Here is a 13551-nt window from a genome sequence, read left to right as displayed (position 1 = left end):
TCTGGAGGGGAAAGGCTCTGGGCCTCAAGTGGAACCTTGGGAAAGTCTGGCTCTATGAGACCCAGAAGTCCCATTCCCTAGAGCCAAGTGGACAGAGACCTAGGTAATGCTGCCAGGCCTTGAGCATCGTCTCCTCCAAGAGTGGGGTGACCTCTTCAATTTTCACTTCCTTCTCCCCAGGTTTTACAGAGAGATCAATCTTGAAGGTGTCCTCTAGCTCCTGCCGCCTCTGTGCCATGAGCTGCTGCCAGAGAGTCCTCACCATCTTTTGGATATTGTGCTGGACTAAGAGAGAGAACATATTGCACAATCAGCAGGCCTCAGTGCTTCTCCCAGACAGGGCCAGAGATAGCATATCATGGCTGCTTTTATTCGCATTCTTCTTGAACATCATTCTATCTTTGCAAGCTCCAGCCAGAAATCAGTCAATATGTAGAGCCACAGGACTGGTGACAATACTACCAACATTTATGTGAGCTGGCTTTCCCTCCCTGAAGCCCCTACTTCTAACTGCTCGCTACCAAGTCCTGCCTGCTTCACATTTCCAGAGCTGGGAATCATGATCAATGGGTTTAGGGAACCTCTTTCTCCCACCTCCCAATTCTATTAGATACCAAACAAAGAGATATCTGTGCAAGCTCTACGTAACCAAATAGCTTCCCCCCAAAAGCTCCTTCCAACCTACTTTTTCTACTGGTTACTCAGAGGAATGGACACCCAACCTAAGGCTGTGCTCATGGGCCCAGGACCCAGGTTAGTCCTCTTTCCTGGTACTGGCTCAAGCTTCCCAATACCCATCCATCTTACTGCCCTGTATTTGCCCAGATATTGACAAATCTACCAAGCCAATTCTGCCTGCTATGCCCCTCAACTATAATCTGATCAGTGCCTAAATGCCTTCTGATCTTGGACTACTGGGTCTCCCCTCTGGTACCAGTCTCTACAGTCTGTTTATTTCACTCTAGGGGGATGGACATTGCTCAGTTCTCTCTACTAGCCAAGTCCCCAAATGTTAATGTTCATGTTGTAATTAATACTGTCAGGGTAAACTTTAAATTCATGTGACTTTTGAGCACTGGCTTTGGACACCTATCTGACCAGAAAACAGGTCCTTGTGCCTACCATTTAGTACCACAAAATATGGCAGCAAACCAAAGTGGTGGAAGTTTTGCTGAAACCTCCTGGATGAAGAAGGAGCAATCTCTTAAACACATGGATCTGGATGCCTTTTTTTTTTTTTTTTTTTTTACAAATTGCCAATCCCTTTAATTTGACTTGATATTACCAAATCCAAGAATTCTATTAAGCCAAAAATCTCATAAAAGAAATGAGTTTATTTACTACATTCCTATTTTCTAGGGAAGAAAGCTGAGAGCTAAGTAATGGCTTAAAGTAGGTGACATGGAATGCCAATTTCTGTATCAAGTGGGCCAAAGGAAAATTTAAGAGACCATCCAAGAAGTAAAATCAACTTACAGTGAAGGTCTCTGGGATTTTAGCGGGAATATCAAGTTCTTAGTCTAACCAAGTCCCACAGAGCTCTCTCTTCTTCTATCTATACATCCACCCTTCTATTTCATCCCATTTTTAATACAAAGATCATTCCAATTTCATTCTCTATCAGATTACCTTTCTGTACCACTACATCTTTATGAGGTTTTCTAGGGCCTCTTCTGGCTTTTGAATATTTGATTCTTCATCTTGGGAAAGAAAAATGGAAGAATGCAATCCTAGCAGTTATCACTATCCATCTACTACTCCCAAAATAAACAACACAAAATGTACCATCACTCAAACTTGGCAAGTTGTCCTCTCTTTTTTCTCTCACTTCTTCATTTGGAGAAAGAAACACTTGATGATAAGGCGTCAGTCTAGGCTTGGGTTCCATCCCAAATCCTTCTGGAAAACTAGTAGGCAAAAGATTTTTCACTATAAAATTCAGGTTCCTTGGGATTATGTCATTGTTCTTTATTACAAATAATCGTCCTCCAAACTCGGTACATATCAATATGGAAAAACTGTCTACAAGTTCAAGCAAACAGCTTATGACAAATTCTATGACAGATATTATGTAATAGCATTCTGGAAAATAAGAAAAGCACCTTCTTTTTGTTCCTTCTTATTAAATCCAATCCATGCTCCCAGCAGACCCCATGAAAAAACTCTCCTGCTTTCCCCAGCATCAGAACTGGTCATTTTTTTTTTTGCAGACTCTCAAAGCATTGAACTCTGCCTTTGTTTGCCACTGATCTCATCCTGCCTGGAATAGGGCCAGGGCCAGCTTTATGGGCCTGTGATCTGTGCAATGGTACAGGGTTCATACTCTGAAGGGCCCAATGCTTGGACTTTTCTGTTACTGTCTTGAAATTCATAGCAATTTGTGAACAAAGGACCCTCATTTGCACTTTGTTGTGGCCCCATACAGCCAGCAGCTGTTTCTAATTAGGGTGCAGCAGTTTACATATCAGGTTCCCCATGAACTGTCTGCTCCAGGGCTCCTAGTTATGTTAATATCCACATGCCCTCTTCTCTGGGCCCTCTCAGCCAACCAAGCAGAATATACACTCAGTAAATGTTTGTAGATTGAACCAAAAATGACTAACAAGGAAATGAAAAAATAGAGTATGTGAAAATGTCCATTCTTGAAATATCTAGAATGAAGTCCCTTTGGATTTTGGAATCCATTTTGCTAAGACGCATCTGAGGAGGGTGGAACTTTAAGCACACAAATCAATTGGCATTCATTCTTCTTACCTATGCTTTCAGTATGGATAAGGCCTAATTCTTAAAATAGAGAAGAGAACCTCCCAATCTCATCCATACACTGAACACAGATTCTTTTATTTCAAACAAATAAAAAGTCAAGCACCTCCTCTGGGCTATGAGTATTTTCCAGTGCTTCTTAGAGAGTAATTCTAGTGCTTTGTAATGTTCAATAGTCAATAGGATTTGAGAGATTTTTCCCTAGTAATCAGACATAATTTGTACTGGTATAAATACAATCAAGAAAAGGGACAAGAGTAAAGTGTAATCTCACAGTCCTCTCTTACTCTACGTTCAACATGGCTCTCTATGAATAAGATAATATTCATAGGCAGCATGATGCCAAGGCACCGGTGTGCATACTGCCACACATATACATAGAGAAACTGCATATATACAGAGAAATCTAACATATTTTCAAACTTTGGACTTCAAGAAAAGGATGTAATTGAGATTAATTTCTTTTTATTAATATTTCTCACACAAGTATACTTATGAATGTTATTTTATAACATAAATTGTGTGTATATTTTTTTCTATCAGCAAAATTATTCCTGGCTTGCATGATACAATTTATTATATGTGTTTCCATTCTGACTGTATTTACCAAATGTTAATATTTCTGAAGTCTGCCTGCATTATAAAATCAATATGTATATTTAATGTTGGAATTTTCTGCCCCCAAAATTAAATCAGTGAAGATTCTTACAACCTGAGAATTGTGGAAGTATGGTAAATTATTATTTCATGATGATTCTAGCTGTTTAGTCATATGGACAGGTTTGAGGAGGACCCACCTTATTATCAAACATTACACATAATTTGGACAACCAGATAAACAAAGAGATTACATAATTTATACTGTTTAATCAAGTGTCCCTCTGAAGCTTTCTTTTCTTCATTGATCACTGGTGGGCAAAGAAACAAGTGAGCAGTTCTTACCTTCTCACACTGAGCAGCAACAAACAATGCATGAGGCAGAGAAGGAAACTGGTGTTGGAGTTGTAGGTAGCAAAGATAATATCCCAGTGTTCCCATAGAAAGTCTAGGATGCTGAGAAGGCTGAGGCATTCAGAGAGGGACTGCTGGGGCTTGGAGAGGCAATAAAGAATAACTTTATTTAAACTGCTGTATAAAGCACTGATGACAACGTCCCTTTGCGAAGAGGCATTCTTGATGACCTGTGACATAAAATAAACACACATATACAAACATACTTGTGAACACTTTACTATTTTATAGATTGACCCAGTTAGTTAACTATGAAAATAATACAATCTCCTTTTCTTTATTTCAAAAAGTGGCATGATCTAAAATTCAAATAGGATAACCTTCCTCTACCTTTGAGTTTCTATTAAAGTGAATGATCAATAAATACAATTCAAATTGTTAGATTTACAAAAAAGTTGGTGTAAAAAAATTTTTAGGTTCATCACAGTCATATTATGGAAAATAGACAAGAGATCAGAGATTGCTGAAATACAGGTAAAATAGTTGTCCTTCAGTATGTAAGATACTATTATTAGTGTCTAAATAAAAAAAAAACACATTATTAACTATAAATACTAGTTATTATGTACAGAGTGTTTATACTATTCCAGTTTTCACGCTAAGCATTTTGCATATATTTACATATATTGCCTCATTTAAGCATCCTAACATCTTGAAGTAGGTACTAAGATTACCCCACTTTAGGAATAAGGAGGCTGAATGAAGGTCAGAGATGTTAAGTGGTCAATAAGGGTCAAATCACACAAGACACTTGAGCCATGCTCTTAATCATCATATCACATAAAGGAGATGGGAGTCCAGTGAATTTTAACACATGATAAACTTAGATGGGTAAGGCAGAAAGTCCTGAGTTGTAGCCTTAACAGTAATTGGTCCATCCATATTTTTTGGTTTCATCAAAAAGAATTTATAGAACAAAAATTAAATGCCAAAGTTTTCAGTCTATTAGAAAGATATTTGTTAGTTATAGATTGCTCTCTTAGAATTTTGTGGGTACTGCAAGTAGTTATACTAATGAAGTTAAGTTTTATTCAAATCTGTTGTAATTTGAAATTCATGTGTTTGCTATCATCTCCTATGCCTTATATGGGTCATATCTTTCAAACTGAAGTTAAGAGTTATGAGAGTCACAGGTAGTGAGTAGGAGAGAGAAGGATGGTAGATGTGGACAAAACTGAATGTCCTTGGGCCTGGCACCCCCTAAAGACACATTAGCCTCAAAGGGCATTCACTTTTTGGTATTAGCTCTATGTGTTTTGACTATTGGAAGCTGCTGTGGGATGAATGTTTGTGTCTCCTCCAAACTTTGTATGTTGAAACTCTAATCCCCACCCTGGGGGTGTCAATGACACTCTCCCTACGGGGCATGAAAAGGAAGAAGAGCGGCCCTTCTGGGTTCTGCTGCAGAGGGCATGCCAAGAGCTGCTGGCAGGAGTTACTGGAGGCAGAGTTTGGCTAAGTAAGCACTCTCTGACAATCACAAGTGTCCCACTGGCTGGGACCACTTGGTAGCATAGTGAATGCCTCATGCAGGAAGAATTCAAGGAGAGAATGAATGGTCACTTGATTGAAAAGGTTTCCAGAATAAAATGGGAGGCGAGAACTAAAAAAAGAGTTCAACTCTAGGTTTCTGAGATTGTATGATTCTGTGTGTGTATACATGTATAATAATAAACGTACACACACTTATATTTAAGGGTGTATCTATAAGCATGCATTTGTATGTTTGTAGATATATCTGAAGACAGAGCACATGCAAGAATAATAGGACTAGGTAAATATAGACTCTTGCTTTGATTTCAAGAAGGCCCAAAGATGACAAATGGAGGTGGACACTAAAGAAGAAAATTACCTAGATCTTTTGGAGATAAAGATGCTTTTGGCACTTTCTTCGTTGATGAGGAATAACAAAAGTTAATATTAAACCAATAATGACAATAAAGACCCAAAGGAGGTGTGTAGAGTTTAGGAGGGGCAGAGCTCAGTTGCCAGCACAGGAGACCATGGCTCCGACTACTGAGACAGATTGAGGTGAAAGCCATGCAGGGCACTCAACAGCCACCAGGCATTGCCTGGGCCATAAAGGTCCTCTTCCTTCCTCCCATTCGTCTCAGATTCTATCTTCAGGAAGGACAGCAAGTTGATCTGGACCAACTGTATAGCCAGAAGCATATCATATAGACACTTGGTCAGTCAGCAGGAGTTTTCATACCACTATGGCCAGTCAGGTATTCTTACCACCATGATGTGCTCCGTGATGAAGAGAAGGATGTGTCTGGGGTCTGCTGAGAACATCCCACTGTATAGCTTCTCTACCAGCTTCTGGGCGAAGTGGGAGATATTCATAAGTGAAGGAGCAGCAGCAGCTTCTGTGTTTGGCTGAGGCTCTTTACTGCCTAAGAGTGAGAAGACAGACCAAGTTCATCAAAATCTGAATGGCTTTCTTTCCACAACAGTCTCCAAACCCCTCTTGTTAACCAACCATATCTCACTCACCTCTGTATACCTCATTATAGCCCTCTATATACCCTGTTGCTCTGAAGATGTGGTCTTACAAACAGGTACCCAATGAGCACACATTATTCAAAATAAATTAATCTTGAAACATCTAGTCAATGACATAAACCGAGTAGGGAGGAAGTAAATACAGGGTAGCATTTCTTCCAGTGACATTTAGAATGAGAGTGGAGGAAAAATTAGGTAGAATGTAAATAGGAAGGCTGTCACAGTGACCCAAGGCCCTGCTTCACTGTAAGGCAGAGAATAAAAATGTAATGTGGATTATCTGTCTGTGCTCACCAGCACAATGGGCATTATCCTCAAAAGTGGATGTGATGATCTCAGCTAATCCTGATAACAATCCTCTGAGTTGGCCATGATTGTTGTACTCACTCACATGTTTGGGCACCTGCCCAGAGTCATGCCGCTGTCCAGTGACAGAGCCAGGATCAGAACTGGGACTATCAAGCTCACACTTTTCACCACTCTACTCTACCACACTTCAGATACACTACAAGAAAGTTCAATGGTCAGGGTTTCTATGTTGTGGCATAAGGAGGGATCCAGAAGATAAATTCTGTGGCTCAGAAGCCACAGAAAGTACTTTGTTTAATCTTGTTGGAAAGGTACATTCTTCTAAATGAAGCCTCAATCTGAACTTCTTAGGGGCAATGGCAATATCTTCAACCAGGTTCATTTGTTTAAAAAAATTGTTGTGCCCAGGCATAGGTGCAAAGAATAAGATGCTGAGCAGAAGAATGTTGAATTCCAGTTGACATCTTGACTTTCCTCATGGGAAGAGGACACATTCTACTGAAGGCAGAGGAGAACTGGTTTTATCAGAAAGAATTTCTGTTTCCAAGTGGCCTAACAGCGGCAAAGGTGTCATGAAAAAAGCAAGCATGCCTTCTGTGGGGCTTCTGGACAGGGTCAGTCAACTCTTGTTGCAGATTCAAGGAGGAACTGATGTGTAGGTGAAGGATGTCTCCCCATGGCTCTTGGAGTGCCCTGCAGCACTAAGGCCCATGCTTCCTCTAGGAGACTGAGGTCAGTGGCTGGTCTGCCCACTGGCTTTCTTATTCAGCTGTCGGTATCTTTGTGTCATAAACAGGGAGAAGCAGGTCATCCCCCACTCACCTCTGAGCATTGACATGTCACCTTCACTCATGACGTGAAATATTTCCATGGTGGAGAGCAGGACCTCAGATTGGAAGTCTCGCTTCTGCTGGCTGCTGGCATTGTCTGGAGAAGCCTGAAAGCACATCCAGAACTAAGATAGCAGCCACATAGTTATCATATCCTCTTAGTGCCTACTGGGTCACCCTGCCTAGCCTATATGCTAATACCACAGCTGTGAGGAATGCTGACTGCCAACAACTCATAACTTCCCCTTCTCCAAGGCATTGTCCTCTGCTGACCAAGTTGCCTCACCCAGGAGGTGATTCTCACTTTCTGGGGGCAAGGAGGCAAGTGGGGGTGACCCATAGACAATGACTACCTAGTAGGTGGCTCAAGGTAGGGCCAATTCTGGGGTGCAGATAGCACACAAATGTTCCCCCTTGGGACCAGGATGTGGCTGAGACGATTTCCTGGTTAGATTCTTCCCCATTCTCCTTGCATCCCTTTTCTGCCTCCCCTGGGAGCATAGCCCCCCAAAATCACTCTTTACAATCTATATTTCGGGATCTACTTACAAGAATCTGGCTAAGATCTGCCTTCATTCATCTATCCACTTGCTGCTGATGTGGTCCCTGCTCTGCCAGGGCCTGTGATTCCTGGAGGATAAAGATTCTCTCCCAAAACATCACTGAAGTTTTAGGAGACATTCTTGACCACCAGCTAGCTGCCATCTACAGGCCTAGGTGAACTCTCACAAGAGATAAGCCCTCAGGTCTCCTTGTACATACCCTGCCCTCGAGGTGCCTGTGCCCTCCCAAGCCTGCTCCCCCAGCACATGGCCCAATAGCATCCTTTCCATTCACCTCCAGGAGCACATCCAGTGGCAGCCACTGCTTGGGGCTGGGAGCTGCCAAGAGCTCCCTCAAGAGTAGCTGCATGAACTCCCTTAGCTGTTTCCGTAAGGGATGTGACTTGGCAGGAGCCTGTAGACCCTCCGCAATGCTGTCATCTTCAGCTTCAGCCCTGGGACTGCTGGTGTTCTGGGCAGACTCAGTTGTGACCCCCTCAAAGACAAGAGAACCCCAGCATGAGTGGCCTGGCTTGCCTCATAATGCTTTCACATCTGTCTTTGATGTATGCATGGGCAGAATTCTGATCGAAACATTAACATGTAAGGAAATTGAGGATCCACAGAGATAGACAACTTGCTCAGAGTCCCATAGCTCATAACGTGGTCTGTTTGTGTCCCTGAACCCAGGATAGGTGGGAGTCATAGGAAAAAGCTGAGGGAACACTTGGCAGTGAAGTCTAGAATGTGTTCTGGGAAAGTCTCTTCCTCTTGGGAGCCACAGCTCCCATCAGTCAATACTAAAAAGAATGTCACAAAGACGTGTGAGAACACAATGAAAGAATAGTGAATGCCACAGTGCCTGACCCTGGCATGTGGTCAAGAAAGCTGATTCCCACCTAAAGGAGCCCTCACCTTTACTGCCTGCCAGGCTCTGCTGTTAACAAGTTAGGACCCTTGGGTGAAAAGGAAAGAAAGAGGGCTTCAGCAAGTCCTGACACCCAAGTCCCTGAAGCACCTTGGACTTCACTTCTCATTTTTATGTTTATAAAAATATTGGGAGATAAATGAGACTGGCATTGTTAACCCAGCTACATGTAGAAAGACATGGAGATGCTGGGAGGCTGAATGACACGCCCAAGGACACTCAGTCATGTTCTTCTGTCGAAACCTCCCTTTGCTCATTCATAAAATTAATGCAGGCATTTGTAATTAAACCATAAAATGAATGTAATGGCACCTAGGGAGGTGGCGACTGTTTTAATTAGCTCCATGTGGCCTTGGCTGGAAAGATGCCATATAAATTCCCAGCAAATTGAAGTCTTTTGTCCACCAGGCTTCTATGTGAAGAGGGTCTGTCACATTTTCTGAGCAACGAAGGCTTTTTGGAGTCGACTTGGAGCTGGAGGTATGGGAAGAAGCACTTTGGAATTGGAGCCAGAAGCCCAGGGACAGAGCCTGGCTCATCTGAGGTCTCGCATTGGGGTAGGGTGACTTTGACCAGATGCTACCCCAGGCAAAAACTGCTGAGCTTGGAGAGGAAGAGCCCTGGGTCAGAGCGTGCTCCACCTGCTGGCAGAAAGACAGCTGGAACTTTGACTCAGCAAATGGTGAGCCTGGCTTGCTGTGTAGGGGCTAAGACGGGGATCTGGGCTAAGAATGTCAGAACCTCAGGGCTCTTGCCCCCTCCTGAGGATCTGCTTAAAGGTATGGTAAGGGACAGTCTATGGAATTGTCCTTTCTCCCTACCTGGCCTCTGTACACAGATTCCATCCCTCATTCCTTCCAGTGTATTTTTTTTCTTTACTATTACTTTTCTGGTATGTTACTTTAGTTGATGATAACCCAGCAAACCATTTTATCTTTTTGAAAATCTTCTAGTTTTTATATTTAGTCCTTTTATTAAAATGAATAACCTTTAAATTTTATTTGGCCATTTAATTTTATTTTAAACTGACTGTGATAGGATATAAGCTTTCAGCGAGAGAGTGGGTGAGTAGAGAAGGGGCTATGAGAAGAGATGTGTGAGGTTTAAATCTTGGCTCTGTTACTTACTAATCACATAAACCATGTGTATTTCACTTTCTCAACCATTTTGTGAGATAGGTCTTGTGGCCCCCACTAAAGCCTGTCTAGGTCTCAGCTTCCTACACCACCACAGAGGAAGTGACGAACAGGTTTTTCCCTTTACCCTGATCCACATATGCTCTTCCCAGCTCCCAGACTCTCTTAGCCCACTGAGTTCCACTGACCTGCTGGAAATAACTCTCGGTCTCAAACTCAATCACATTCCTTCCCATAGCCCCTACTCTTCTTCCCCTACTCATACCTTGTCCTCAAGACCCAGCCAGTCCCTCTGCCATCCCAGCCACCCTCTGACTGCAAGGAGTCCCAAGTCATGGCCTGCAAACAGGATGGAAGTCCTGAGAACAAAAGGCAGAGAAGGACACTCTTCCACTTCCCCAGCCAACCCCCACCACCTCTGGTGCAAGGCCACAGCCTTCCTGGGATGGAACTTGTTGTTTTGCATGATCAATGAGAGGGTATTCCATATAGAATTGGACTGCATCTACCATCAAATTTCTCATTACTGAGATTCTTAACAACTCAAAATATTTATTGAATCTCAGAGTTGAAAATGACCTCAAGCTGCATCTCAGCCAAGAAAGGAAAATTACCCAAGTTGTTTACTTACTGTTTCAGCCAAGTTACCTTAAAATGTATTTAATTTGAGGGGCGGGGAAAATTTTGTCCTTTGCTGTTGAGGACTACGATACTCATCCCTTCTCTCATTGGGGTAGGGTGGCGGCATATCCTACCTTGTGAGTTCCCAGGGGGAAGGCGATGGTGGCCAAGGTCTGGAGGAACTCTGGGGCCCGCCAGGCCGGATCCTGGGGGTAGGTGCTGTGCACAAGGCCAAGGAAGTGTAGCACACTGGCCGGGAAAGTCTGTGCCCAGGCATCGTCTCCACAACCTGTCAGGGGCTGAGGGCACACTTCATGAGAGGCTTGCATGGGATCCAGAGGATTTGAAATCTAGGGAGACTTCTTTTCAGAGACTCTCAACCAGACACCTCATTGCAAGACCCCTAAGACTATGGATTGGCACAGAATACTAATTATCAATTTGAGAAGGGTTTCACATGTGCAGGCATTGTTCTGAGGGCTTCACACATACTCCTCTTCTCACCTCACAACAACCCTTCGAGGTAGGTCCTACGTTTATCCCTATTTCACTGATGGGAAGACAGAGGCATAGAGAGGTTAAGTAGTAGCTTGCCAAAAGTCACCCAATGGGTAAGGAGCAGAGGCACAGTTGACGGCAGGCAATCTGTCTATAAAGTCTACCTTCTTCTCCATATTACCTCTATGTGATTAGACATGCATGGCCTCTGTGTTCAGGGAAATCTCCAATCAAGGTCAACACCAGCCTTCCCCATGCCCAATCCTTTACTCCTGATTCTAGACACTGCCCTGGCTGATATCTAGACAAATCCTGTCCAGAGCTGGCAGAACTTAAGGAGACCCTTCCCCACCAGCCAGGGATCTGGAATGGATCACATTGTACTGAGCTGATACCCATTACCCTGAGGGGACCTAGGCACCTGTCTGCCCCCATACTATAACCTGGCCTCGGACACCTGGTGAGTCTCCATCCTGGCTGTACTTTAGTGTCCTGCTAATACTCAGTTCCCTTGACCAGCTGTGCATCTGCTGCTGCCTGAGGTCCTGCTCTATTCAGAATGAACAGTCTGGAATTTAAAATAGACCAACCCTTCATAGTCATGCTAATAATGAGATGGAGTGACACTCAGGCTACTTTTATAGATGTTACAGGTGGACACATAGGGTCTTCCTTTGGCCACTTACTCAGCCCCAGCCCCTCCCACCCATGGTTTCTTCACTCCCCCACCAGCCTGCCTCAAGTCCCGGCCCCGTGCACATGAATCAGAATGTCCTGTTTACCAAGTAGATACCACGTGTCTGAAACTGAGCCTCATACTAGAACACTCAAACCTAATTGTAGAAAGAAAGGCAATGTACATGGGATGATTAGAAAGCAGTTTAAAATCTCATTCACAGGATCCTTTGAAGGTTTGATATGGGCCAAGCAGGCAGGCAGACTCCTTCTGAAGTCCCCTGCATCTGGCTTTTCCACCAGTTTTGTAGAGCACAGTATTAAATTTCCAGATGAGTATCAGAGATCAGAGTTCAGAGAATGTTTTCTGGAGTTAGTCTGCCTAGTTCAAATCCTGCCTCCACCTCTAATTAATGATATAGCTCTGGACCAGTTCCTTAATCTCCCTACCCTCCAGTCCCAATTCTATAAACAAGAATTTAATATGATCTATTTCATAAGGTTGTTTTGAGGATTAAATGAGATATATTAATGCTTCAGGCTCATTTTCACAGTAACTAGCACAAGGTAAATGCAGAAGAAGCAGGGAGATAAGATCAGATAGAGAGGCCTTTGACTTCTGGAAGAGAAATTTGGATTTTATGCACTGAGCAACCAGGACACTCTGAAGGTTCTTAACATGGCCATGACCTGGAACAGATTGCTAATGCTGGACACACATGCATGCACCATTCCCTCACTTCTCGATCTTGCAGGAGTGAGTTAACCTCTATAGCTACAGTTTCTACATTTGTACTATGGAGATAATGTTGTTTCAAAGGATTGTTGCACACAGAGAAATGACTAACATCTAAAAGATCAACAATGCAATAAATACATTGGCAAGGACATGGAGTACCTAGAACCTTCCCAGAATAAGAGCCGGAGAAAGTGTAAATTGGCACTTCACTTTAGAGAATTATTTAGTGATATCTACTAAAGCGAGTCGTGTGTATAACTTATGAACCTCGATTTCTCTCGGGCATTTTTTCAACAGAAAGGAATATGTATGCCAACCCAAAGATATGTACACAGCATCTTTATTCATAATATTTCCAAATGGAAACAACTGAGAATAGATAAATAAATTATGATCAATTATCACAATAAAATACTACTCAGCAACAACAATAAAAGAATGAATTACTGACATGTACAACATTATGAATGAATACCACAAACAGAATGATGAGTGAAAGCAGCCAGATGCAAAAGAGTATATATCATATGATTCCATTTATATCGGGTTCAAGAATAGGCAAACTAATCTATGGTAAGTTACCAGTGGGCAAAATAAAGTTCCAAACAAATAATAAAATAAATAAGAAAATGAAATAAACTGAGATCTGTTAGAGTTATTCACTATAATTAAGTTTCTGGTCTTTTTCTTTCATCCTTCTAGTTTTTGCCTTTTATATTTTGATGCTTGTCTACTGTATTTGGTAAATGATGCTTTCACAACAGATCATTGAACCAAAATAATTTTTGAGTGACTTTGCTTCGTTACATGTTTGTTAGATCCCAGAAGGTTGAGTCATGTTCATTAACCAGCCTATGAGTCACATTTGTAATACACCAGTTAACCATTTTATGTTTGATATTATAATGCAAATGTTTGGTCTTATTTTTTACTTCTCTCAGCATGCTATATGTTTTCTTTAAATGCTTTTGTTATTCTTTTTGTTTGCTTTTTT

The 13551-nt window shown here is 42.2% G+C and overlaps 1 protein-coding gene across 1 annotated transcript in view; it reads right to left on the bottom strand.

Moving 5' to 3' along the window:
- The window catches only part of WDFY4 (WDFY family member 4), a 280147-nt gene that overhangs the window by 146367 nt on the left and 120229 nt on the right, over positions 1 to 13551 (bottom strand). The window contains exons 32-38 of the mRNA XM_039870919.1: positions 10780 to 10944; positions 8256 to 8456; positions 7411 to 7525; positions 6013 to 6170; positions 3706 to 3944; positions 1786 to 1907; positions 100 to 285 (exon numbers count right to left, since the gene is read on the bottom strand). Of these exons, the coding sequence (XP_039726853.1) occupies positions 100 to 285; positions 1786 to 1907; positions 3706 to 3944; positions 6013 to 6170; positions 7411 to 7525; positions 8256 to 8456; positions 10780 to 10944 (1186 nt within the window). The remainder of the gene's footprint in view (positions 1 to 99; positions 286 to 1785; positions 1908 to 3705; positions 3945 to 6012; positions 6171 to 7410; positions 7526 to 8255; positions 8457 to 10779; positions 10945 to 13551) is intronic.

This window comes from Pteropus medius, unplaced genomic scaffold, assembly GCF_902729225.1.
Source record: "Pteropus medius unplaced genomic scaffold, Ma_sr-lr_union100, whole genome shotgun sequence".
Classification (NCBI taxonomy): Eukaryota; Metazoa; Chordata; class Mammalia; order Chiroptera; family Pteropodidae; genus Pteropus; species Pteropus medius.
The sequence above is the reverse complement of the archived record's forward strand: the minus strand, read 5'-3'. Positions and strand labels throughout refer to the sequence as shown.